General features: G+C 44.3%; 1 protein-coding gene across 1 annotated transcript in view; it reads right to left on the bottom strand.

Moving 5' to 3' along the window:
* LOC309683815 (AF4/FMR2 family member 1-like) overlaps positions 1-21,789 on the bottom strand; it is a gene marked incomplete at its 5' end in the record, with an annotated part of 31,004 nt that extends 9,215 nt beyond the window's left edge. Inside the window, 8 exons of the mRNA XM_082499818.1 lie at positions 735-981; positions 4,472-4,563; positions 7,135-7,425; positions 14,446-14,608; positions 16,038-16,075; positions 16,207-16,261; positions 21,328-21,379; positions 21,754-21,789. Of these exons, the coding sequence (XP_082355944.1) occupies positions 735-981; positions 4,472-4,563; positions 7,135-7,425; positions 14,446-14,608; positions 16,038-16,075; positions 16,207-16,261; positions 21,328-21,379; positions 21,754-21,789 (974 nt within the window). The remainder of the gene's footprint in view (positions 1-734; positions 982-4,471; positions 4,564-7,134; positions 7,426-14,445; positions 14,609-16,037; positions 16,076-16,206; positions 16,262-21,327; positions 21,380-21,753) is intronic.
* Positions 21,790-27,842: the final 6,053 nt, after the last annotated feature.

Genomic DNA, 27,842 nt, shown 5'->3' with positions numbered 1-27,842 from the left:
AAGCAGAACATTTTTCATGGCCACTAGCCAAGGCAGGAATGAGTAATATCCATTCACACTTATTCCAGCTTAACCACACAGCAACTGTTGATTCTCTGTTACTAACTCCATTATCAGGAAAAAGCAAGCAGTTAGAAGCCAGCTAATACAGTGTGCAGAATCTGGCCTAACACACACAACAACAGACTAGACCACACACCCCCAGCCACCAGAAAACAGGAATAGAATTGAATTTTCTAATAAAAAAATGCAAAGATCCAGCTGCAAGGATCATTAATAATTTTGTAAGCAAGCCACAAAACCTTATATCCCAGCTGCAGCCAAAACCACAGGTTGCTTGTTTCTTACTTTGAAGCAATCCACTCCTTTCTGTAAACACACTTATTTTTACGCCAATATTGTACTTGCAGTCGCCTACAGTCAGAAACGGTTACTACCATAAACATGATTCTCTTGCCTTGGGTTTTTACACGGTCATCCCTTTACACTATTGTTCACTGGTGAAATGAAAACAGCTGATGGAAAGTCAGCAGAGAAGTTACAATGCAGGCTTTCGGGCTAGCAACATATGGTCCCAGACAGCCATTAAAGGAGCAAAATTGCTTCAAAGAGCTTTCTTTGATGGCTCATTTATCTTCCTTCCTTTTTAATATCCTCAGAGCATATTTCTAAAGACAATCACACAGCACTCATGAGTCGCAGGAAACATCCCACCAGTTATAATGGATACCTACTTCGATGCCCTTTGGCAATTCAGCGTGATTTCTCTCCACTTTCTTGTGCTTGGAGAACAAAGGATCCTTGTGGTCGCTCTTGTTCCTGGCAGTGTTATCCATGGCAGGCAGCTCACCAGTCTCACTTCTGGGTCTCTTCTGGGCCATCTTGGTTGACTTTGGTGGAGGATGTGCAGGAGACATGGGTGGCAGAGGTGGCGGTAGCAGGAGATCTCTCTTCTGGTTTTCAAGTAAAGCTTTTGGTGCTCTGGAGATGGGAAGCGAATTCAGCAATTGGGATGAATATGGTGTACATATAACGTAACTAAGTTTTTTAAAAAAAAACTACTTCGTGTACCAATTCTGTTAAAATTTCTCTGGAAGTATAAGAGGACTTGTTAACATAAAGAATCAAACAAAAGCAAAATGAAACTTCAGGGATTTCATTGTGCATTAGATACCACATCCTCAGCTGCCAACACCACACAAGAAAGTTTCTTTTCAAGTAGGAGTAAGATTTGTCCTTGGAGTAAAGACTTGCAACCAGAATATCAGGATGTTGCAAAAAAGGCATCCCTCCAACACAGCCTCTTTTCACTGAAAATGGGAGAGGGGTAATAACAGCAACTAAAATCCCTGGGACAAATCACACAACAAGGCAAATGAATTGCAGCACTGACTCTCTCTCCCCATTATGCTAGAAGATATCTTCTATGGTCAGAAATACTCACCCTGACACTTGATCCTGTATATGCTTTGACCGAGTTTAACTGAGTTGTTCCTTTAAGACTTGCCAGCTCACCCACACAACACTTATAAAGTTGAGAGGATTCAGGTGAGAGAGACTTAAAATGCTGTGCTTTATAATGGCAGAGGCTATCACATTTAATAACACGGTGGCATATCAGTTTTGTGATCATCCGGAGTTGGGATTACCAGGGAACTCTGGCAGCTTTAAGCAGCACCAGATAGCTCTAAACCTTGTTTCTCTACTGCTCACTTACATCGTTTTTATCCAGCTTCTCAAAGTTTCCAGGAAAACACCGAACAGTGGATCCCAACTCATGGATTGCAACATCAGAAGAGCAGGAAATTAAGTTAAACCCAGTGAGAAGACCGAAGCATGACATTGCACATCTTGCTTCATTCTGCTGTGCACAGGACAGTCCTCTCCTGCCTTCCACAACCCACTTTTCCCATGGTACAGTCCCTACTCGCTGCACACATGCTCCCCAGCTTCCCTACCTTGGTACAGCTCTCTCCCCAAAAACGCATCCTTATCCTTCCCACTCTGCAAGCCAGAACACGGCTAAAAGGGGTGCTCATTTTCACTGAGCAAAAGGGAGGAGTGAACCCCAGAATTAAAGCCCTTCTGTATCCCTTCATACAACTAAATGTTAGCCCCAAAGTCTCAGTGCTTTAAGAGCACGTCAATGTTTTCTCTGCAGAAAAGCAGTTTAGTCGTACTGTCAGGACACAAACCTCAACGCTACATACCAACCCAATACCTCCAATTCAAGCAACAAGCAAGCAGGAATTGATCGCAGTGCCCCGTGACTGATGCATGAGCCTCCCCTCTCAGGGACACTGCCCATTTGAAGACATGCTCCTAGAAGCATTAGCTCTAGCAAAGAGCTAGCCAAAATGCTGGCAGTACACTGGTATGCAAATTATGGGTTAAGTTTCAGGAGACGTACCAGAAGCACTGCAAATGCTATGCTGAATAAATGAGAAATTCCTGGCCATGAAGGCCATCTGAAATTCCACAGTTTCATGATTCAAAAGGCATGCTGGCTGTGTGTCCACGTACAAAAAAGACAAAGACAACGAGATGATTTTAGTGGAAAAGGGAAAGGCTCCCTACCCTTACTCACCTATACATACAACTCTGTTTTCTGGATTGGGCTTTGTGCGTTTCACCCATATACAAATTTGGGCCAGTCACTGCAAAAAGCTTATTGGCTCTGCATCATGTTGGTTTAGTTAGAGAAAGGGGGAGCTGCACACCTATGTGCTTCTGAAGCATCCCAGTTTAACAGCCTCACACGGCAGCAAGGGAAGAAACCAGAGTTCTGCAATATCCATCACATCCACCTCTGTGTTGTCAAGCTGGGAGAAGACAGGTCCCACCTAGCACAGACACCGTGTGCACCAGCAGCCAGCCGATAAGTACAATTCAAAGCCTGTCACTGGTGACAGCAAAAGCAGCTGAGGGAGCAGACAGTATCAGCATTGACACATGACTTTTTTCTTTCATCAGAACCTGTCCAATTAAGAAAACAGCAACAATCACCAAGTCGAAATTTATGGACATTCAGTTACACTTAGCAGAATATCCTTTCCCAAGAGGCTGCCAGAACTCTCTCTGCTCAGTCATGGGAACGAGAGTCATGACTTCAGGGCTACACTTTCAGCTATTTCACCTGTTTGCGGCAAGAATCTGATCAAGCAACTCAACTTGTCTGCACCTCGGTTTCTCTGTGTGCAAAACGCGTTCACCTCATCTTCTCACCTTACAAAGGCTAAGAGCTTTAAATGCATGTGAAGTACCACGAATCTGACAAAAAGCTTTCTGCTGCTTCTCATGCAGTGAGAGCACAAACTTCCCCAAAATAAGTATGACAGCAGAACCCAGAATGAGGAAGACATGGGCAAAGAAAAAGAAGTTCGTAGTATCATAGAATGGGTTGGGTCGGAAAGGACTTTTAAGGATCATTTAGTCCAACTCCCTTTTTAAAACCATTTTAAGGCTAATTCCATTTCTCATGAAAGCAGAAATAACTGATGCTTGAACTCTTAAGTCTTACTCACCTAGAATCACAGAATAGTTTGGGTTGAAAGGGACCTTTAAAGGTCATCTAGTCGACACTTTCCCCCTCTCCCCCCGGCAGGGACATCTTCAACCAGAGACATCTTCAACCATCTTCAACCTCTTGCCATCCCCTGAAACCCCTAAACTATCATGCAGAACAAGCACATGCTACTCCCCACAGAACAGCTGCCACCTCCCAGATCATCTAGGGCAATCATCTGCTGACAGATTACCACCATGGTAGTTTGCAGAAGGGAAAACGACTCCTGCATCCCGCAGGCAGGCAGTCTACCACACTGTTTGTAACTCAAGCAATGTAAAATTCTTTTGCACTGATTTGTTTCCTGCATCTGGTCTGAAAGACAGCAGTGCAAATGGTTGCCTACCAGCTTAGAAGGAAAAGCAGCATGGGCATAACTGGCAACTAAACTTCTTGCAGCATAAACAGATTTTTTGAGCTATGCGTAATACATGGATCAGAGCATGCAGCAACATAAGCTGCAGGATGGACAAGTTCATGTTTAAAATAGTAAAGTCTTCATTCCCATCTCAACTGTAGGAAATCAAGGCAAATGCAACAACATTCAACGCTTTTGCAGCACTGTAAACCAAGTATGGGAAGACAACAAGCCACTGAAACATCAGCTTATGCTTGAATGATTAGAACCATAATCCTCAGCGTTGAGAAGACAGAGGAAGATAGATAAGTGACACCCAACCTTCACATCTGCAACAAATAAAAAGGTGAATAAATTATATTCCCATAGCCACATGTTTGGTTCCCGGATGTAAAGACAAATCTGCAGCAGATTAAGTTTCAGAAGACACATTAAGTTATAAGCAAACTCACAAGCATAAGCACAGGAGATACAGTTCCTCGCCTTAACCTTTTTGAGAAAGACTCAGCTTTATGCATCTTTTTGCCATCCCACCACTGTATACTCACTTCAATTTATGGGAGTCTTTGTTAGCTGAAGACTGCAATGGTTTTGTTTCTTTTTCTGATTTCATTTTCTTCCTATCAATCTCCTTCTCCACTTCCCTCTAACAGGAAGAAAGGAAAAAAAAAGAAAAAAAAAGAAAATCACTCAGGTTTTGAATGTGCAGGTAAAGTACAGACAAACACATCTAAGTTTGACTGATTCTGGTTAAAAAAAAAAAGAAAATATAAGATACTGGAACTGACAAAGTGGAAACCCAGAGCACAGCGGATATAGATTTCAGGCTCACTGACAAGTATCCTAAAATGACATTATCTACTTTTGCTTGGATAGATTAATTATTTTGTAGTTGCAGGGATGGAATCGCAAAACCTCTTGTTGCCAACAGTAATCAAAATTAAGGCACATCCATTGCTGAAAAATAGCATTTCATCTGTTCTGGATGGCTGTGTGGTTTTTTTTTTTTCTCCTACTCAGTATGAATTGTACAGAAATGTATTCAGATTCCTCCTGGCAAAGTCATGAACTGCAAGCAATTGTGTTTTGTGATAGGCCTTATGAAAGGGAAGGAAAAAACTGCATTCACAGGAGAGTTCGATCACTCAGATTTCCAAGATGCACAGGGGCTTTTGGTTTTAACAACAAGAATCTGATACCAGAAGAACAGGAACCATTAAGGCAGAGAGGTAATAAATAATACTTTTAAATTGCACTCGATAGATCTTAACAATACAAAGCATCCTCATCTGCTTACCTGAATCAAAAACTTCAGAATAATTTGCTACAAGCCAAGAAAATGTAAAAGAAACTACACTGATAAGTCAGCGTTACCCATAGTGCGCCTGGTGGCAGCCAAAAGCATTGCAGGACTTTCTGTCTCTCTCTCTCGAGTACATCCAGGTTTACGTCACTGTGGTGGTGCTCAGTGGGTTATGCTCAGCACAGAGTCTACCTCTGGCAGCGTGCTCAGGGCAAGCCTCAAGCACCCAGATCACGTCCTTAAACCGTTTCCCAGGTTGAGCTCCACAGTGCCGCAAAAGATGTCTGACAGCTGCACCTGACCAAACTGGCTGTGATGAAGCCTGAGCCTCCAAGGACACTGATGCATGCTGATATAATACAGATGTTGAGTCTCTTAGGAGGGTTTTCCTGCAATCAGATACTCAGGCTGCAAGGGAAGACACGTCTAGTATCAAATAGCTCCTCTCTTGGCTCTTTGAGACAACAGAAGCAGCAACAGATTTACTGCCTGTTCACCTTTCTCTTGCTGCTCTGCAGGAGGGGGACTGCCGGGGTCTCTCAAGTTTCTTCACCATTTTCCTGCTCTTCCCCACAACTATGGGAAGCTCAGAAAATGACAAGACTAAAGGAAAGCCACGTGGGAACCAAGGTAATTCACCCACACATGCTAAGCCACCTGCTCTGTGAGGAGGACCAAAAAGTTACACAGGCACTGAAACGTCCACAGTGAATACCCATTCACCTTAACACCTGCAGCCAACTCTCTGTGCAGCTGAACCAGCTGGCTGGAAGTATATCCACAGTCCCCTTTGGCAGTTAGCTTTCAAAAACACTCATGAGCTGCTACCATCGCAGTTAAATAAAGGTCTGTCTTGTAATTCAGGGGAAAGCAACTATTATAGCTGAAGGACTCTACAAATCCCCTTAGTGGATACACGCATCTTTTAAGCATTAGCATTGCTGCTAGCACCACAGCAGCTCCAGGAAAACCAAAGACATTTTCTACATATTTATCCAAGTGCTGAGATCCAAAGCAGGGTTTAGTGATGGTTGTTACTATCAGTGAACCTGGTTCAGTCAAAAGTCTGCATTTATGGAAAAGTAAAAGGCACGGGGCTGCTGCCATCACCCCTAGTAATAACACAGTTTACATCTGCAGAATTCAGTCCTCTTTGCATAAGCAAGCCTTCACAACTGTTTCATGGAAATAAATAATTCCACACAGGAAAAGACTACGCTACTCAGACTGTGGTTGCGTGACTAAAGGCAGCAGAAGGTGCATACATGGACAAAACCAAAAACCACAGACCAGGGTGGCCTGGGTCAATTGTCCCTGTGGGCACCCCCACAAACTGCAGGCAAGGTGCTCTCCCACAACAGACACTCAATGGGTAGCACAGATGACTCCACAGTCTGGAAGGTGCTTCAGATACTATGCTGCTTTTCAAGGAGTTGCAGGGGGAGGGGGAACTGCAGCCCTACAAAGCTCTGCTTGGGCTGAAAGCAGAGAAACCCACAAATGCTCCCAGCAGGCTGGCCAGCTGCATGCTGTGACACAGCCTGCTGCCCAAAGGTCCTCTCTGACATAGGAGGGCTGAGGTTTTGGTGTCTGAGAAAATTAGTATTTCAAGAAAACACAGAAAAAAATGTTTTAAACCACCAAAGCATTTGTTAGACAGCTTACAAGGCTTTTCATTTGCTCAGCAGGGGATTTGTGATCAACAAGAAACATCTGTGGAAAGTTTTGGTACGCATTCCCTTTAGAAGTTTGATAGCACCTTTATAGGAGGAGCATAATGGGTGCACTCCCAACCTATGAAGCAGAAATGAACTCTCCACATGGGTTTTTCAAACACCACCTTGGCCCTTGTACAAACCCACCTCCCCCTCCACCCCTCACCTTCCTCTTTTGAGGAAGACAAGTCTGCCTGAGCGAGGGCTCCTCGGTGCGCACAGGAGACTTCTGGCAGTTGTGTTTGGTTGGCAGATGAGTGTCCTGAGGAGCCCTGGCTGCTCGGCCGGAGCTTTTGTGATGAGGCTCCCTCGGCTCAGCGTGCTGGTGGGAAGAATTGCTGCTGATGCCATCGCCCTGCTCCTGGCCCTCCTCACATCCATCCCCATGGGCGATTTCGCTGAGACTTTTGGTTGGCACTGCTGGTGGGTTCACCTTGGTCAGCCAGTTGTTGAGCTGCCACTTATTAGAAGTTGGTGGGTCAGGCTGCAGACAAAAAGAGAAAAGAAGGATGCAACACTGATGCCTTTATGGGCTATTTCCATCCTAGCACTGCTTATCAGAACCCAGTAAAATTTCCTCCTTATTGTTAAAAAAGGCGTGAAAGTGAAAGACCGTGAGACAGTGAGGATGCTCTAGTATGTGCACATGAACACTTACTTCAGGAACACAGACCTCGTTTTTGCACAGGATCAAATATGTTGCACAGCACTCCTGGTTCTCTGCTAGCCCTACCTGTCATCCAGTAAGAGAGTAGTCTACATGAAAGCTTCATCTTGGTTTGCCACTAACAAACATTGTTGCACAATCAGACAATCAAGCCCCACCTGCAAGGTCATATAGGAAGAGGCGCTTGACTCCACGCCTCAAGACTGCCTCTGATAAAAAAGAACGAAGGGTAATTGTAGCAGGCAATTCCCTTCTAAGAGGGACAGAGGGCCCGATATGCAGAGCTGACCCTCACCACAGGGAAGTATGTAGTCTACCCGGAGCCCGGATCAGGGACATCACCAGGGTACTTCCCACCCTGGTGCACCCGACAGACTACTATCCACTGCTGGTATTCCAGATGGATGGGCAGGAAGCTGCATCCCGCAGCCTGAGGGGAACGAAGCAAGATTTCAAGGCCTTGGGGCGGATGGTGAAGGACTCTGGGGCCCAAGTTATTTTCTCTTCTCTCCTTCCATCTTCACGTGATGATGTGGGATGGAATGGAAAAATTAAGTCAATAAATGATTGGCTTCAGGATTGGTGCTACAGGCAGGGCTTTGGTTTCTTTGATAACAGCTGGTTTTATAAGACACCGGTCTGGATAGTGACACGTGGGAAAGGTTTATCTCACAGGGGCAAAAGGATGCTGGGGCAGGAGCTAGCAGGGCTCATTTGGAGAGCTTTAAACTAGATTCGAAGGGGGGTGGGGTTGTTACTGAGCTTGCATTGGTGGGGCAGCACTCCAGAATTGATAAAGGCCAGGAGGCCTCCCACACCCATAGGGTGAAATCGGTGTGCTCAGCTCGCTCCCTGAAATGCCTGTACACCAATGCACGCAGCATGGGGAATAAGCAGGAAGAGTTAGAAACTCTTGTTCGGTCAGGAGATTATGATCTGGTGGCAATTACAGAGACATGGTGGGACAGCTCACATGACTGGAATGTGGTCATGGGTGGCTATGTCCTTTTCAGGAAAGACAGGCCAGCCAGGCGAGGTGGTGGAGTTGCCCTTTACGTGAGCAAGCAACTACAATGTACCGAGTACTGTCCACGTGCAGTTGAGGAGCAAGTTGAGAGTCTGTGGGTGAGGATTAAGGGACAGGCTGGCAGGGGTGACACTGTTGTGGGTGTCTATTACAGGCCACCAGATCAGGGGGAGGAAGTTGATGAGGCCTTCTATGGGCAGCTGAGAGTGGCCTCACAGTCACAGGCCCTGGTTGTCGTGGGGGATTTTAACTTTCCGGATGTTTGCTGGAAGGACTACACAGCCAGCCAGCCTCAGTCTAGGAGGTTCCTCCAATGCATTGATGACAACTTTCTGATGCAAATGGTGGAGGAGCCGACTAGGAGAGGTGCACTGCTGGATCTTGTCCTCACTAACAAGGAGGGTCTGGTGCAAGGAGTAAAGGTTGAAGGCTGCCTTGGCTGCAGCGACCATGAGATGGTGGAGTTCATGATCTCGGCTGGTGGAAGCAGAATAGCAAGCAGAATTGCAACCCTGGACTTCAGAAGGGCAAACTTTGGCCTTTTCAAACAATTACTAGGGGAAATCCCGTGGACAAAGCTGTTTGAAGGTAAAGGTGCCCAGGATAGCTGGTCAGCATTCAGGGACTGCTTCTACCAAGCTCAAGATCAGAGCATCCCGACACGTAGGAAGTCAAGGAAGGGAGCCAGGAGACCTGTGTGGCTAAACAGGGAACTGCTTGGCAAGCTCAAGTGGAAGAAGAGAGTTTATAGATCATGGAAGGAGGGGCTGACCGCTTGGGAGGAGTACAGGGCTGCTGTCAGGGGATGTAGAGAGGCAACTAGGAAAGCTAAGGCCTCCTTAGAGTTAAACCTGGCAAGAGGGGTCAAGGACAACAGGAAGAGCTTTTTCAAATACATGGCAGATAAAACTAACACCAGAGGCAATGTAGGCCCACTACTGAATGGGGTGGGTGCCCTGGTGACAGAAGATACAGAGAAGGCACAACTATTGAATGCCTTCTTTGTCTCTGTCTACTCTGTCGGGGGCTGTCCTGAGGAGTCCTGTTCTGCTGAGACCCCAGATGAAGATGAAGTCAAGTCAATGGATGGGTTTGCCTTAGTTGATGAGGACTGGGTCAGAGACCAGTTAAGCAACCTGGACATCCATAAATCAATGGGTCCAGATGGGATGCACCCGCGGGTGCTGAAGGAGCTGTCTGAAGTCATTGCTGGACCACTCTCCACCATCTTTACCAAGTCTTGGGAAACGGGCGAGGTGCCTGAGGACTGGAGGAAAGCAAATGTCACTCCAGTCTTCAAAAAGGGCAAGAAGGAGGACCCGGGTAACTATAGACCGGTCAGCCTCACCTCCATCCCTGGGAAACTGATGGAGCAGCTTATCCTTGGTGCCCTCTCAAGGCATATCAAGGATAAGAGGGTTATTAGGGGCAGTCAGCATGGCTTTTCCAAGGGGAAGTCATGCTTGACCAACCTCATAGCCTTTTATGAGGAAATAACGAGATGGATGGATGATGGCAGAGCGGTAGATGTGGTCTACCTTGACTTCAGTAAAGCATTTGACACGGTCTCCCACAGCATCCTCATGGCTAAACTGAGGAAGTGTGGACTGGATGACCGGATAATTAGGTGGACTGCGAACTGGCTGAAGGAGAGAAGCCAGAGAGTCGTAGTCAATGGGGCAGAGTCCAGTTGGAGGCCGGTAACCAGCGGAGTGCCTCAAGGGTCGGTACTGGGGCCCATATTATTCAATATATTCATTAATGATTTAGATGAGGGAATTGAGTGTACTATCAGCAAGTTTGCTGATGACACTAAGCTAGGAGGAGTGGCTGACACGCCAGAGGGCTGTGCTGCCATCCAGAGAGACTTGGACAGGCTGGAGATTTGGGCAGGGAATAACTTAATGAAATACAACAAGGGAAAGTGTAGGGTCCTACATCTGGGCAGAAACAACCCCAGGTTCCAGTATAGGATGGGGAGCTACCTGTTAGAGAGCAGTGTAGAGGAAAGGGACCTGGGGGTCCTGGTGGACAGCAGGATGACCATGAGCCAGCACTGTGCCCTTGTGGCCAAGAAGGCCAATGGCATCCTGGGCTGTATTAGAAGGGGGGTGGTTAGCAGATCGAGAGAGGTCCTCCTTCCCCTCTACTCTGCCCTGGTGAGACCGCATCTGGAATATTGTGTCCAGTTCTGGGCCCCTCAGTTCAAGAAAGACAGAGAGCTGCTGGAGAGAGTCCAGCGTAGGGCAACTAAGATGATTAAGGGAGTGGAGCATCTCCCTTATGAGGAAAGACTGAGGGAGCTGGGTCTCTTTAGTTTGGAGAAGAGGAGACTGAGGGGTGATCTTATTAGTGTTTATAAATATATAAAGGGGGAATGTCATGAGGATGGAGCCAGGCTCTTCTCAGTAGCGACCAGTGATAGGAAAAGGGGTAATGGATTCAAGCTGGAACACAACAGGTTCCACTTAAATTTGAGAAGAAACTTCTTCTCAGTGAGGGTGACAGAGCACTGGAACAGGCTGCCCAGGGAGGTTGTGGAGTCTCCTTCTCTGGAGACATTCAAAACTCGCCTGGATGCCTTCCTGTGCAACCTCATCTAGGTGTTCCTGCTCCGACAGGGGGATTGGACTAGATGATCTTTTGAGGTCCCTTCCAATCCCTAGCATACTCTGATACTGTGAACGTCTAAAAAAAGCAGCAATTGTAAAAACGGTTTAGGTGCTGTCCTCACAATGCTTTTGGAAAGTTATTTGCACACAGCAAAACGGACAAGGGGCTGTGCCAGCTATCACATCTCATTGAAGTTTGACAGGTAGGCTGTCAGGCTCCTGTGGTTTAACCAAAAGAAAACCATTTACCATAAGAAATTGTATGGCTACCGCATCAAGTCCAGCCTCTTCTGAGTCCTCTGCCTACACAACTTAACACTTGCTTCCCTCTGGGTCAAGCAAGGCATGAGCAATGACCAAGGTCTGAAGGCCTCTGGAGTCACAGTTTAGGGCTGGGCTGGCCACTAAATGAATGACAGATGTTTTCTATTAACCCCTCTCCCTTCCCAGAAGAGAGAAAGGAAAGAGGATAAGGGAGAAAGACTTACGGCTTGAAAAAAAACCCTAAACCAGCTTTAATGAAATATTAACAATAAAAAGAAAATATAATAATATTAATAAGAAAATAATGAAATATATACAAATATATATAAACCCAATATCGAGCTCCCAGGATGACAATCACGTCACCAGCCAGCACTGGGGAAATCCCAGACTGGACTCAGCAGCAGACAGGAACTGGGTGCAGGAACACACAGATCAGGATCAAAGGCAGAACAGACAGAGTCCTCCTCCGACTCCAGCCACTGAAGAAAAGGGAACTTGAGCCCTTGCTCCCTCAGCTTTATAATGAGCATGAGGCAGATGGGATGGAATACCCCGCTGGTCAGTTTTGGGTCATCTGTCCTGTCCGCTCCTGCCCGCTCTTCTGCTTCCAACTCGGTACATAACAAAGTTAGCTAACCCTGGTTGATACAGAGATAAGTATAAGCAAAAGCCTCTCGGCATACTATTCCTTGGTACTAACTATAAGCATCAGACTTTTTGATTGCCAGAAGCAGACACTGTCTGAAAAACATACCATTAATTTCAGAGAGTGCATTCAGTTAGACCAGACTAAACTGAAAAGGAAAATTATTGAAAAGGAACATTAGTTTTGTTCTATCTCAAACCAGGACACACGGTCAGATAACGTAATGTGGTCGCTACAAGCCCTGCTTAACCTAACAGGAGTCTGACAAATTACGAGAAAAAGAGCAGAGAGATGATCAGAGGGCTGGAGCACCTCTCCTATGAAGACAGGCTGAGAGAGGTGAGGTTGTTCAGCCTGGAGAAAAGAAAGCTCTGGGGAGACCTTATAGCAGCCTTTCAGTATCTAAAGGGGGCCTACAAGAAAGACGGGGAGGAACTTTTTAGGAGGGCATGTAGCGATAGGATGAAGGGGAATGGCTTTAAACTGGAAGAAGTTAGATTTAGATTAGATATTAGGAATAAAGTTTTCACTTTGAGGGTGGAAGGCACTGGAACAGGTTGCCCAGATAAGTCGTGGAAGCTCCATCCCTGGAGGTGTTCAAGGCCAGGGTGGATGGGGCTTTGAGCAACCTGGTCTAGTGGGAGGTGTCCCTGCCTATGGCAGGTGGATTGGAACTAGATGATCTTCAAGGTCCCTTCCAACCTAAGCCATTCTATGATTCTATGAAAAGCAAACCCAACTAACCCTAAAAAAAGACAACAGAAACTGCAAAGCAGGAGCATTATTCTCTGGGGCCTGTTCTGAAAACACCACGTATGGGTCAGCATCACTTAAATGTGTAGCTCATTATTTGGGCACCATCATGGCACAGTTACACTCCTGCCCTTACCGATTCTCCCCAGTCACAACTCTCCCTTCTCAGAAGTCCCACAACTCTTCCCCAAAAAGAGAAAGCCTGAAAGGTTTTCCAAGACTAATGAATCCCTTCTACCACAATTTTCTTCTCTATCCAGACTCAACTCACTGTAGAACATGTGGATAAACAAAACATGTCTTCAACTGTGTTTCAGAGAGTCAATCTAGAAACCTGGTTTAAAAACCAGTTTGGTTTTACCTTGGGGTTGTAAGAAAAATTAAACCACAAATTCCATTATAGTTTTCAGACAACACAAATCAGCTTTGTTTTCGTTAGAATTTTAACTCATTAGCCACCAAAGAGCATTTTTTTTTATTTAAACACTATAAAAACGTGGCCAAAATACTTAGCAAACTTCAGTTCATAATGTAGGTAGCTATCAGACAGTGGCATACTCTGATGCTTTTCTAGCACCTTCTACCATTGGTTACCTTGTTTGTGATCTACACCATCATACGGGCTTTCCTTAGGTTTTCCAAACACAAAGAATAGTAAGAGACTTCAAAAAAAAAAAAAAAAAGAAAGGAGGAACTATTGCCTATAGGTCTTAAAGTCTGTGCTTTTGCATGTGAAGAACTGACTATAAACAAATGGGCCATGTGCAATAATTTGCTCCTTGAGCACCATGGATGAACAGTTTGCTGAATAAAAAAGGATAAGATGGTCAATGGCAAATAGCTAGGATTTCACTAGAGCGAGAAGGATCTTGCAATCCAGTATTTTCAAAACAAAGCAGGCAGGATTGGGTAAAAGAGTAGAAGTATAATATCTGTTTCCTTCCAAAGACAACCGCATTGCAGAAGGCAAACTCCATAACTGAACTGCTGGAAGGTGAAGTGTATTAGATATGAGAAGAAAAGCTATGCCTTCTCAAAACTTGTTTTCTGCACATAAAATTCTCCCTTTCGTGTGCTTCTAAGGCAAAAGAAAGGCTCTTCTTCACATATCAGGAAATTGGTCTCACCCTCAACCAGCCCATAGCCTCAGCACTCAGAAAACCTGCATGGGCAGAGGTGCACCCCAAACATCCCAGACAAGCCGTGCTTCTCATCTGTGCCTTACTTGTGTCTCCCCAGCGATGACACTAATTCCTCCAGGAGTGCTAGACAACGATGCCAAAGTAGAAGGGGGAACACTTCAAGGTTAGGCACGTAAAAGTCTAATTACACTGTTACTAAGGATTATTTAATTGACAAACTCTAGAAGGGAAGCAAAGGGCAAAAAAGTCTGATGATGAAGCAAAGATGTCAAGGGGACACATGAATGATGACGTTATTTCAGGTCTCCTGTCCTGACTGCATTCAGGCAGCAGAGAGTCTGAAGCAAGAGGCTGTATTAAGCAGCCTCTACATTTTATATTAATATTCACCTCAGGCGCTGACGCTCTCGCAGGGTCGTTTGCTTCACTGTCACTGGAGGTGCTCTCTGAGGTGGTCTCCGAGTCTGAAGAGCTGTCTGAGTCACTGGTGCTCCCTGACTCCGAGCTGCTGGAATGTGCTGATGCCACACTCTTGGGCTGGGACTGTAGGGCACTGCTAGACCACCATGAGATAACATTAGAAAGCAGCATGGGCGAAGGTTACTTATTATATTGACACGGCAAGATTCAAAAATAAAACTGAAACCCCATGTTTTGGCAGTGAGCGGAGATGGGAGAAGGCCAAAGGAATACATTGCCATACCCAAAAGATAAAGCACCGGAATAAAAAACCTCTGGAAATAATAAAACCTTCAACTCCAACCCAGTCAGACAAATACATAAGCAGGACATCACTGCTACACTATGAAGCAGCATTTAGCCAACCAAAGTTTAAAAAACAACTGAAACTGACAAGTGCTTTTCTGAAAGCCCCAACCCTCAAAAGAAAAACTTCCAATAAAGGCTAACAAGATGGAAACACACATTCCAGGATGGTTTCTCTTTTTTGTATTCTCCCCTTCACCTTTTCACTTCATCTGTGTTACTTGGTCAAGGTGCTGTAACTGTTTCGTTAACAGCCATGTCAAGCAGCGGCTTTTTTTCAACACCCTCCCCTACTCAAAAGTGTTTTCCTCCAGCACTGACAATGGGAATGAATAGAAGTGAGGGAGAGCCACGACTTTGATGCACAGCTTCTTTTTGCTTTGAAATGGGCTTACAAAATCAAAATGTTGGTTTTTATTTTTTTTACTTTGAAAACTGTTTCCCATATCAGCATCAACACGTTTGTATTACTTGGAGGCAAGCTCCTTGCTGATCCAGACTGATCTCAAGAGAAGACTCTATTTCAAGAGCTTGCAGAGACGCAGAAATCATGCCAAGAATCGGCATGCCCTTCTGCATGTCTGACTTTGTCGACCATTACCCTGTGCTTGAAGAATACAGATATCAAGCCAAAAATGTCTGTCAGTGCTCTCCTGTAGGAAAAATTCTGGGCTTCTCCACCTTTCTTCCTCTAATGCTGGCATGTGGCTGTTGAGTCTACCTTGAATATTGCTTCTGACTAACAATACATGGCAGGAGCTGCTTACAATCAGCTGCCTTATCAGGGAGCTGAAACAGCCTCCATGAGTCTACTTAACCGTTTCCTGTTCTTCACTCACTTGGCTGTTTTGGGCCTCCTTCCAAACTAAAACTGGATTCACATCCATCACTACTACAACTGAAAATCCCATTAGCTCCAGCGTGATCTACATACACAGTGGTGGACGGGAAGAGGAGAAAAAAAAGAGAACAGCTGGGGAAATAAAATTACGGTTCACAGGCAAAATCCAGCATGACTGGATTACTCAGTTCCAATTGGAGCTTTCTGTAAAACCCCCCACAAGCCAATTTTCAAAAGCAGCTTCAGGCAGCTAGAAACAAAAGCCTGTGTCTACAAGAGAAACCAGGAACCCTTACCTATCTACCCCATATACAAAAAGTAGTTTTGGTTTTCCTCCTTATTTGGTCTAGCTAGTAGTTTGGGAACAAACCTGTACCTTGGAGGAGCAAGTGAAGAAGGTGGCTTTTCAACAACCTGTTTTGTTCACAAAAACAAAGAGGAGAGGGGGAGGAAAGGTTAGCGTAAGGAACTCGGAGCAACGCAACAAGTTGTGGTGATTTAAAGGGATGTCTGTGTGCCTAGTGTATAAAACATCTAAAACTGACTTGGTCGTCACCACTCTCTTCACTATCACTGAGCTGCAGGTCGTCCTGGAGCATTCTGAAAGACAACCAGAAGATAAATATCAGCCAAGGCAGACACATTTTCAAGCAGCAGACACTGAAAAAGACTTGGTTTGCACTTGCCAAAACAAACCAACCTCCCACATCCTTTTTGAACATTTGGCATGCTCAATCTGCTAAACCCTCTCACTACCCGAATGAATGATAAAACGACAACACACAACCTCAACGTTTTACTGTGCTTTCCAGTCGATCTCAGGAGCTGCGCAATTGGAGGTCAGTGTCATCGGCTGCCATCTACAGGCAACTGAGACAAAGTTCTACGAGGGCAGTGCTCCTCAACAACGGTTACCTAGCACACTAACACAGAGAAGAAAAGTTACCTAGGCACTAAGACCGCAAGGTGGCGTGGAAGAAATCTATCTGCTCCTTGTACAGCAAGAAATTAGCACGCTATTAGCCTCCACTGGCTCCCCAAGGGGCAGAAAGCATCGTCTTTGCACCAGAAACTGTGCGTGTTCACACTCTGAGGGCCTGTGAATATTTCTTCTGTCACAGGAGTTCTCTTTTTGCTGCTGAAGTTTCCTATCGCACATACATAAGTAAATGCCAAGGTCAAGCCTTTCTCCTATTTCTTCTCTACACAATGAACTTCACACTTGTGCACATCTCAGCAGTAACCATAACATTGAGCAGTTCAGATACTCAAAGTGGTTTACAAGTTGGGAGGCACAAACTCTTTTTTACTATTGCTAGAGTAGAGAGCAGGCTGCCCGCAAATGTTTCCAAAAAGCCTAATTTAGTCCTCTACCTGCAGGTGCTAACTACTGCTGGCAATTTCAATGCATTACCGAGGTCCTTAAAAGGCTGGAAGGGAAGGATTTGTGGGGAGGGACCCAAAGTTCTCCCAAACTGTTATCCCCCACTTTGGCAATCATGCAGGCACCCCCAAAAGGAGTTGGAAAGCAGACAGGCAAAACTCTTGTTATTCAAGTGTACGGTGGTTCAAATCTTGAAACTAGCTGGAGACTGACTCCTCAACCCAGAGAGTTACACAAGTGTCCAAAAACTGGATAAAACGCTTAGGAACCGAGACAGGGGTTCTAATCAATCAGGTCAAAACTCTGCTTATTTCAGCCTCATTTCAATCTAAGGGCTCTCTGTGAGAAATAAGAAAAATAAGCCTCCAACCCTTCATGACAACACATTTTATAGCATGAAAACAAATATGAAAGATCCCCAGCGAACCACATCACCTTGGAAAAGTGGGGAGAGAGTGTTCCTGGTGCTTGTTAGGAGAAGGAAAACTACAGAAACCTTCACACTCTTTTAAGCCTTCATTTCAAATTATGAACAAAGCGAAAAAGATTTATGGCTCTGTGGGTCACCTCTAATGACCCTGAGCAGTTTGCTTTTATGATTCCATGACAAAAGAGGAGTAAAAACTTTGAATAAAAAAGTGATTCCCTTATTTAAGTACTATCCCCACTACCTAGATAAATTCTTTTACACTCATACCAAAGCAGTTGACGTGCATGGAGATACTTTCATTGGAATAGGACCGTGTTTACGGTTGAAGCTGGCACGATCTCAAAACAAATAATTCCACAAACCAGAAGGGACGAATCTACTCTTGCCCATGGAGCAGGACAGCATGAAGAAACCCCAAAGGTCTCCTTGTCTACCAGTACGGAGCCAACCCCTCCTGCATAGGTGACACCTCCTGCAAAGGTACTGACCCCACAGTCCCCAAGTACCTCTCTCTGATGCAGAAGAGGCTCTCAGTGCCACAAAGGCGCTGTCTGATTACACTCATGATGACCTACGCGCTTTCTTTGTTCAGGCATTTTGCCTTTGCCATTCCCCTGTGACTATCCTCCTCCATCTCCCAGCCTCCACTGCCTCAGTTCCTCACACACCTTCTCAGTGGAAGTCACCTCTTCCCTCTTCTTTAGAGTAAACACTGACAGGAATCACTATGAGACACCACCTTGGAAAATGAGGCCCCCGAATTTCCTACAGAAGGCAAATGGCATGCAGTCTGCAGCAATCCTGCCTGTGCCAACTTTGCACGTGGGCTAGAGCTGAAGCTCACCGCTAGTCCACTGAGGCATAAATAGGAAAAAAGGAAGGGTAGCAACAATACAGCCACTCTCCACACTTCTGGGCAGTTTGGCAAATGTCTGTTGGCATCTCAATGAATTGTTTTGTTTTTTTTTCCCCCCAACCCATTAGGGAAAGTAATCCTTCAAAGGTGATAATGAACAAACTTCCAGGGATGCTAAAAAGTTCTGAAAATGTTTTCATTTTTTCTTTTGCCTTAAGAATTGTGGACTACAGATGCATTTCTTTTAGAGGTTAAGAGAATAATGCAAGGAAACTCTATCTAGATCTTTTAAATCTGATTTAACTGTTTGTAATAAAAAGGACCACCTTTTTCACCTGAGCTGCTGGTAAATAAAACAAATCAGCATAAAAGAACATTGCAACTACTTAAGTTCAATTTAGGATCAAGGAAGGAAGAACACTAAAACTTTAAATGAGTCATACTTCTACAAGGATAGACAAAACCAGTTTCCCCAAAACAAGGTTTCAACAAATTGTTAAATAGCCTAGTTAAAGAAAATAAATCTGCTTTAATAATTTTAATGCTTTAATTAGCTCAGGAGTTAATAGATGCCGAGTTTTCATTCGCAGGACCTGTTCATTTGCAGCTTATAGACACACCATCAATCTCCCTGTAAAGCTATTTAAAAAGAGCTCTTTTAGCGAGAAGCAGCACTAAAATTAACATCACTTGCCAAACAACCCCACTGAAAGCACAGGCTGGTCCCTCTCTGCCAGCCAGGTTAAAGATGCATCACCAAGAATGAGCTTGGCATCTCCCCTTTTAAAAGAAGGGCTGCTTCCATTCCAGTGTAGCCAGGTGCTAACTTCGGGGCTCTATTCAAGAATGAAAGCCATCTGGGAAACCCTTGCATGCTCTGTAAAGCTGAATGCTTAATTTGGGCACACAGAGGCACTGGGATTTCAACTTCTAATTAACCAGCACAAACGCTGTTTGTTTTCAGCCAGCTACACTTTGTAATGCAAGCTACTCTAGGCAGCTGAATTTTCAGACAGTCACGTGTGCGTTAAACAGCAAAGAAAACAAGCCCTGTTGTGCAAATGAAACCAAAAACAAAACAAAAAAGAAGGGACGCATGAGTTCGAGGGAAAGATGTAGAGGAAGTTCTTGGGCAAATCTTGCTTAATTCCATTTGGGACGTAAACCTAAACCACCCTGTTCCTCCTGCTTCAACTGCCGTCGTCGATTGTGGGTATGCATGTCCCTGGGCAGATGAGTGCTGGCTCTGAAGTACCCAGAAGGACGCCGAGCAGAGAGGGGATGTTGGCTAAGGACAGAGCTATGTACCATGCCATATTTACAATTCTGGACCTTTGGGCTAAGAAAGGAGTATTTTCAGATTCTTGTTTACAGTGAAAGCCTCTTCTCTCTCTGCCACCTGGAAAACTGACTACAGTTCTAGGGGGATTTTTACAAGCAGCTGAGAACAGTTGAAATAAAGATGATGGTTGTAGGGTAGCTGAGGAGGAAGGCAGAGCCTGCTGCAGTTGAAACTAGTATTTTTAATACTGCAGTGAAAATTGCCAGAAATTGTTCAGGAGGAGCAAGCTGGGGTGGAAGAAGGAGGAGTAAAATAAAGAATGGATTAAGGGAGTAGCTGATTGCTCCCAGTGAGGGCGGGCTCCTCTGCATGATGCTGGAACAGTATAAAAAGGGTTGTTTTACAGATCTTACAGAGATTGAATGCAAAATTCTACAATCTCAAACAAGATGGAGAGATGCTCTTCCTCTTAGTTGTGACTAGCCCAGTTTGGGGGTTTTTTAATTAAATTGTTCACGATAAGGAAAACAAATGGAGTAAGCTTTGTGGTCTGTAGTTTGCAGCCTTCCATGGAACATGAGATCTTTATATATCACATGGACTGATAAGCATTTAATGGTTCAGCAATTGCCTTGCCCAGGGACGCCTTAGCTTTCCAGACATGGAAAGATTTCTATTTGTTACTCAGGGCTATCAATGCTGCCAATTTGGCCAGGTTAATCCTGAAAGACTAATGTCAGCCCACACAAAACTACCTTCAAGCAATTTCTGCAATTAACCTAATTAATAGATAATTATTAACCTAATTAATTATTAACCTACAAGGACAGTACCAAGTTATTTTATCCACCAACTTAAAATTTTCTATTGGACTGATTCATTTGTTAGTTGGCACTCCTTCCTAGCCTTGTAAAACTTTTGCAGTGATTACGCATAAACATCTTAGACTGAGACTCAAATTCTAAGAAGCTTTCTTCTGAAAGAAAACGTAACATGATAGGGAAAAGAATAACTAGATAAAGAAAAGTAGAAATATATAAATACTATTTAAAAAAGCTCTAGAAACTTCATCTTCACCCCACTTTGCAACAGGCTAACATTCTTAGAATATAAATAGAGGTTTTTAGAAAGTCAACATTTAAGTTTTTGCCTGTTTGTTTGCTTTTAAAAATGAAAACAGAATTAAGACAACACTTTTTAGAAAACTTTTCCTTGCACAATTGCAGAAAGTTCTATCATACAATTGCTTTAAAATTTCACCCCTAGTTTTCAGAGTTTTGGTAGCTGTAGCTTTACGAGCCCCCACAAGCTTCAAAATTATATGCAGAACAGATCAGATTCATTTTGTATCCCTTATCATTTATGTCAGTTTAATAAATTATTAGTAGTTTGAATAGCACTAAGTGTGACAAGATATTATGTAGCCACAGCTGCATAATATTAAATAATATTAAAAGAGAAAAAAACCTTAAATCAGGTACATTAATGGTTGGGTTTCTTTTCTTCAGCTTTGTTTTGTTTTTAACACAGTCATTATAATCATGAAACAGTAATGTTTCTGTTGGTGAAAATTCCCTGCATTGAAATTTTCTGAGAAAAATCAGACTGGTAAAGCCTTAATCTTCAGAATCATCAAGTAAGCCAAAATGTAATTCATTCCAGGGTCATTTAAATAACTGCACAGTAGAGATGGGAACTGAGTCTGGTTACTTACGATGTTCTCGGCTGAGAAATAGGCAACGTTTTTGAAGGTGCTTCATACTGTTCTGTAAATCAAAAATGAATCAGTTGCTTTTATTTGCCTCACACTAAAGTAGGTATTTTAACCTATGGTCTCTGAGCATCAGATTAGAAAGTCACCTTCTTCCAGAATGCAATTGTTTGCCATTAAGATTATTCATCACTCCAAACAGGGTTTCCTAACGAAATACTGCTTGCTCTCTGTTGAACTGCTGTCTTAGTTTCTAGGTAATGAGTGTATGCAATTTCTTAAGCATTTTCTAAATTCATCACTGTTCAACGTTGAATTAAATTCCTTAATCAATGTAAACATTTGATGTTCACTTCAACGTATAGCACACAACACACAACTATCTGTCAATACACACATTAAGTGCGTTTTCTTTGGATTTCTACTTACTCTGATTCTGTGCTACAGATCCAACATGCTGTGATTCTTAGAAAGAAAGGACAAAGTGCAAATTAAGAATAAAATAAATCAGCTCTCTCTTAATAGCAGCATATTGGTTACGTACTGTAATAAATACTTTGACTAACTTGTCAAAGTATGACTTTGAAGTGTCCAATAGCCTGACATAGCTTAAGATGGACAGAGAAGTGATACGTGCTACTGCCACCAAAAATGGGTTCCTAGCACATCAGTGGTATGTGCATTTTTGAAGAAATATTAAAAAAAAAATTATAAGAGCTGCCAAACACTTCTGTTTAACACAGTCAGCAAGTATTTTTGTTGGCAATAAAGATGAAATGGTTTTTATGCGGCAACAGAGATGAGATGCTTAAAATGTTTCGGAAAAGCAGTCACATTTCAAGCCCACAATTGTAACAAATGTGTAAGTCATTGAAATATTAATTCATTCATCCCCCTCTGGCTCAAACGTCTTTCAACTCTAAAAATACAAATCTTGCTTAAAAAAATATAAAAGAGGAAAGACAGTTACACTACCATATAGCCCACTCAAAACCAATTACTCAGAAGCACAATCTGATCTAATTCTCAGTAAAATGATACATTGCAAGCAGCTGTTATACAACTCAAGATCCATTGTGCTTTAATTTATCTGACTTCTAAAGATAATATCTCCTAACAGCCTTTATCTATGAAAGAGGGACAAAATCAGATGAAAACCCATGCAAGAGCCGGAAAGAGTTCCTCTAATTTATCAAAAACCCTGGCAAAAAGAGGGTGTTTTACCTTTGTTGGGAATGGAAATTTGGAAGGCTCTGCTGTACTAGGCGTATGAATAGCTGTCAGGGGAGGTGGCCATGAGTGGGTCATTTCCTGGAAAGAGATTGAGAGAAGCGGCTTACAGTATTTTTCGCTGATACACACAGGTGAGGTTTTAAGCTTAAGAGGTTCATACAGATCTTCCCATAAAGTCCTTATTGACCCGATTGTAAAGCTGAGCTGGTACCACAGCAAGAAACCCTCCTTTGATCACAGCAGCCAGACCATGGAGAGGACTTGCTCCTCTTCTGCAAGCATACTCCCATTGCCCACGTAATAGCAATCTTAGTGAAGCTCGTAGAGAGTTAAGTACATATTGTATTTGCAGGATTAGGCCTCAGTCTTACAGCTATCACAGTTAATAAAGGGAAAAGTAAATAAAACCTGTATGAGTAGTTCTGGGGTTCCTCAAAGCACAGGACTTTCCTGTTCACAGAAGTTCTTATAACCCCTTACAGCAACAACACTCCAAAAGGCTTTTCACATAATGTGAGGACGTCAGCCAGAGAGTGCTGACTGCCAGCCGTTCCCCACGCTATTCTGCCTGGACTATTGGCTTTTGCTCCGACTGACCAAGACATCTTTGACGCAGAGCTCTGGGACGTAGTTTCAAACCAAAGAAAGAGACTGCCCGATGTGCTATGTCTTCAGGAATTCTCCTGCCCTGTTCCCCTGCCCTCACTCTCACCCACCATCACTAACAGGTGAATGAAAGTTAGGAATTATGTTCGTGCGGAACACATCTCATGATGAGCATGCACCACACGCAGTTTGCTCAGGGGCTTAAAAAAAAAAATTATGAGAAACGTGTCGGTACAAAGTGCATCTTTGTACTTTTGGCATGAAATAGATTGAAGCCTGAAAGTCTACTGTGCCATAATTTACAAGTGCCGTTTTTTCAACAAGGCACAAATATGAAAGTTTAGGAGTGTCCCTAGTTTCCTTATCTATTAGGAACAACATGAAATGCAAAGATACATAGGGAATGAAACCACATTGCTACCTTTGGCTCTATAAGAAGGGATTAGAGCAATCTGCAGGGGTTTCTGTGCAAAACTTGGAAGCAGCCTACAACTAACCTGAGTGACTATTTGATGGCACTGTTACCACCCTTGCCTTCTCTTTTCTCCCCTCCCACTGTTCAGCTCATTGCTCGCTTCACTGACTAGCTCTCCAATCTTTCAGTAGATTATTAACTCCTCAATATACTGCACTACACCTCTTCATGCATTTGTCAGTGCTTCCCTGTGGTTGCTACAAAAATAGTGTTATGCGTTGCACACAAGGCAAGAAGACAGGATGTCTTGTGAAACACAAAATGATGCAGTATTTCCAGGAGCAGTACTTGTGCTGCAATACCAACCAGTGCACAGCAGCTAGTGAGCACCTGTGCACAACTACCTTTCAGCTACAACACTGCCTCAAGAACAGCTTCTCGAGAGCAATAAAGGCATCAGGATCTGAAGCAACCTGAAGCAACAGTGAGGGAAGCGAATCACAGAAACCAAACACCTGTTAGGACTCCCGTGTCTCAGAACAGCATTTGACATCAAGGAACTGTCTTCTCAGTATCAGAACGACCAGCCATTTCTTACTTTATTAAAGTGTTTTTTACTGAAGACCTTTATTAAAGGTCCCAGTGCATTTTCACACCCTGCACAGTGAATGGGTGACATGTACTCAGAGCCAGCTACTGGAAGCCTGCACACTGCTCACAGAGCCGACTCTAACACAAAGTTACGGAGACGGTTTTGCATCAGAGCTGCCTTAGCTTTGCACGAATGGACTATAATTACAGTGAAGAAGAAACAGTGCAGCAGCAGTGCCCTGCGCAGGCAGGTGGGACGGATGCAGGTGCGTGCTCCTGTTCAGGGCCATGCTGCTGGGGCTGGCAGTATGGACAGCAGGCAGCATGTCCAGCCCCTTTGGAGGAAACACACTCAATAATGGCAACCCCCTGACTCGACAAAGGAGCAGCTCTGGCTGTTTCAGGTGACTTGTCAGTCTTGCTCTTGAACTGCACCACACTGCATTACACTTACATACTGATAGGAAGACCATTATTGGTCTTCCAACTCCACCTGTATCTGAAGCTTTTATCTTTACTGCTCCACGGCATATCCCAAAATACACCACTTTTAGTGACTACAACATCCACTGACAGAACAGAAACAGAATGACATTCTTTCCCCACACGCTAGTTTAATGCATGCAAAATATAAGCAACCACAGAGACTGATTATTTAAGAGCACCTACCTTCAAAATTTCTTCAATGGAGTGGACATCACTGGGGAAGGTTTGCTACAACAAAAAAAGAGGGAAGCAGCATGAGTTTGTTTTGTTTTTACCAACTGACATGAGACACAGATGCACTCATTAAACACTGGCTTACCAACAGTTCTATAAATTTCATGAAAGCCCATTAATAATAAAATCCTAGTAAGAATTAAAGGCCCCATCAGAAGGCCAGTTAATAATGCACTTCTACAAAGCCTGTTCTTTTCAAGTCTTTAGTAGAAGATACATTCTAAGAAAGATTAGAAAGAAGGAAAGTGAAACAGCTCATTCAACAGTGGTGCTCGTTCAGCTGGCAGGATTCCTCTTGTTTCATGGCTCACGTTCTTCTACGAACTCATGTGCTTTCAGCAGAAAAAGAAGCCAGTACAAAGCCCTAAGCTTGGAGAGGGCAAAGCAGAGGTGGTTTTAAGTGGAGGAATCACACACCAGACCCTTGAATGCCAGCTCTTGGGCTCGTGGGAACATCAACTGATATTAAAAAATAGAAAAGCATACAATTGTAACTTGCGCAGTTCAGAACAAAACCTTGAACGTACTGCTGAGTAGGAACAACATGGTGATTTCTGGAAAAGTCTGCAGATGACCTCGATCAAGGGACTGCCCCTGTACTTCCCCCACCCGTTTCACTGGAGCCCAGGCAGTGACCACCACATACGTGCCCACCTGGCATGGGCCAGGACTCCTGAGCGCAAGTGTGATGAGGACCTCTGAAAGGAGGCCATCTCTTTGCTGGTGCCCTGGCACTCCAGCAGTGCCACCTGAAGGGAACCAGGCAACAGCCGTAGCAGCGCCCACAGCTGCCTTCAACCAGGCTCCCGAGCCCAGGCACAACAAAGCTCTGGGGAAGAGCACAAAACGAAGGCAATGCTGGTATTTGCCAGTTATATAACAAACAGCAGACATTGCAGCCTGTGCAAACACATAAATCTGCTTTTAATGTATCAGCAAAACCGCTGAGCGGCTCCTGGCAGGACACCCTCCTGCACACGTGCGACACCACGCATCAGCAGTGTGGGTACCGCTGGGCAAGGCGCAGGGGCTGGGACAAGCACAGTGAACGCCTCCTGCTCCTCAGGCACGTGGGGACGAGAGTAACTGCACAGCCAGGGTGAGCGGCGATGCCCCCTGACAGAACCCACCTGCCCCATGCCCAGGCTGTGCCTGGTGGGAGAGGACGCAGCAGCAGGGCCCTCCTTCCCATGCCCCTGGCAGAATTAGGTGCTGGGGATGCTCTGCAGCAGGACCTGCACTGTTTCCACGCACTGACTCGCCACCTGGCCACAGGGAACACCACTTCACTTCGATGGATCGGCTTATCTACTAGCAACGCATGTGTTTTGAAAGCACATGTCGTTTACACATCCTTTCCCAACCATTCCTATCAAAGGAAATCGGAATGAAAAATAACCAAAGGGCTGAGTAGTTAAAATGAGCAAAGTGCATCCAAGACCAGCTTCTTGCCTATAAACAAGAGATTCAATGGAAATGTTCAGCAATCAGCATAACCGCTGAAAAGGGAAAGGCCACTGAGACGATCCTTGTGTTAAAGGAAGAGGGTAGCGAGCTACAGTGCCCCATCAGAGGGATCTTCCCCAGATCAAGGTAAACAGCAGAGCAAGCAAACACTTTAATCAAGTCAAAAAGTGTCATCCTTCACACTCTCACAGAAAGGTCACTCATCTGTTTCCCATATGCTGCACTATTTGCATTGGAGGGACGAGAGCAGGTGAGGAATCTTCTCTTTTCCCTGCAACCTCATTTGTCTATGTCTACAAAAGGCTCTCATTGAGGCAGCGCTCATTTGACAAAGATTTGACTTCTCTTCAGAAAATCATGCACGGATAGCTGCATCTGACCTTACTCACCTCGAGACAAACAGAAGCTGAGGCACGGCCAGATAAGTCACACGAATGAAGGCAAGGGGCTGGGATCTTGCTTGCAGAAGCACCCCACAGCAGGCAGGAGGAGGGGAAAGGGAGAGCAAACAGCAGGGAACTTCTACCACACAGCAAGAGATCGGGAAGCTTCAGAACTCACAGTGCCAAAACGCAATCTCTCTTTTCCCCTTTTTCTTCCCAGCAAGCTTAACTTGATAGCTCAAACACCTAATTTACTTCTTAATTTAATAAGTGGTGAACAGCAGGCACAGAAAAGCAGCGTTCAACCAGCAGATTACTGCAGAAAGCTGCTGCGATATCCCATGAGAGCACCACAGTAAAAAACCTTCCCACAAAACATAACGAATCAAGATCCCACCTGGACAAAGTATTCAAAAACCTCTCTCTACAATGGATCAATTGCAACAAATCAAAATCCGTTTGCTTCTCCCATTCCAGAAACTTGAGTTTTATAAAGTGATAACTGATGACAAAAGTGGAATTCAATTAACTTGCGAATCAGAGAATATCTGCAACAGCCAGTTTGGACCTCTCTTATCCTTGCCAAACAACTCACAGCCCTTCCTGAAGTTCTTTCAGATAAGCCTGAAGAGGCTTTGAAATTGATACAGGTTTACATACAATGAGTATTCATAGTGCAATTGCCAGGAGGATTTATCATAAGCCCGAAGGGCACTGTTCAGTGACTGTCTGCTGTTCTTCACAGGTCCGGTGGCTTAGCAGAAACCACTTTCTTCTTCGCAGCACAAAATTTAAAGGAAAGCAAACGCACGACTGCACAAGTACTGCAGAAGTCTGCAGCGGCAGCACAAGGACCTCTATTGTTTTTAAAGGACACAAGTATCCCCAAAATACGTGCAGCTCTGGAGGTACAGAACATAAGGTTTACTTTTGTCAGGATTGCTTTCAGCTTTGCCCAGCAGTTTATTCCCACAGCCACTGAGTTAGGACACGCTAGGAAGCCCATGCCCCTACTAGAGTCTCTCCCTGAAGAGGACAGGTTTTCAGGCATCTTTAGTCTCTGTTCTGCCATCCTGCGGCACCCTAAGACTGAAAAACTGAAT

The sequence above is a fragment of the Vanellus vanellus genome, assembly GCF_965231255.1.
Source record: "Vanellus vanellus genome assembly, contig: HAP1_SCAFFOLD_434, whole genome shotgun sequence".
Lineage (NCBI taxonomy): Eukaryota > Metazoa > Chordata > Aves > Charadriiformes > Charadriidae > Vanellus > Vanellus vanellus.
Note: the sequence above shows the minus strand (reverse complement) of the source record. Positions and strands in the feature narration are given on the sequence as shown.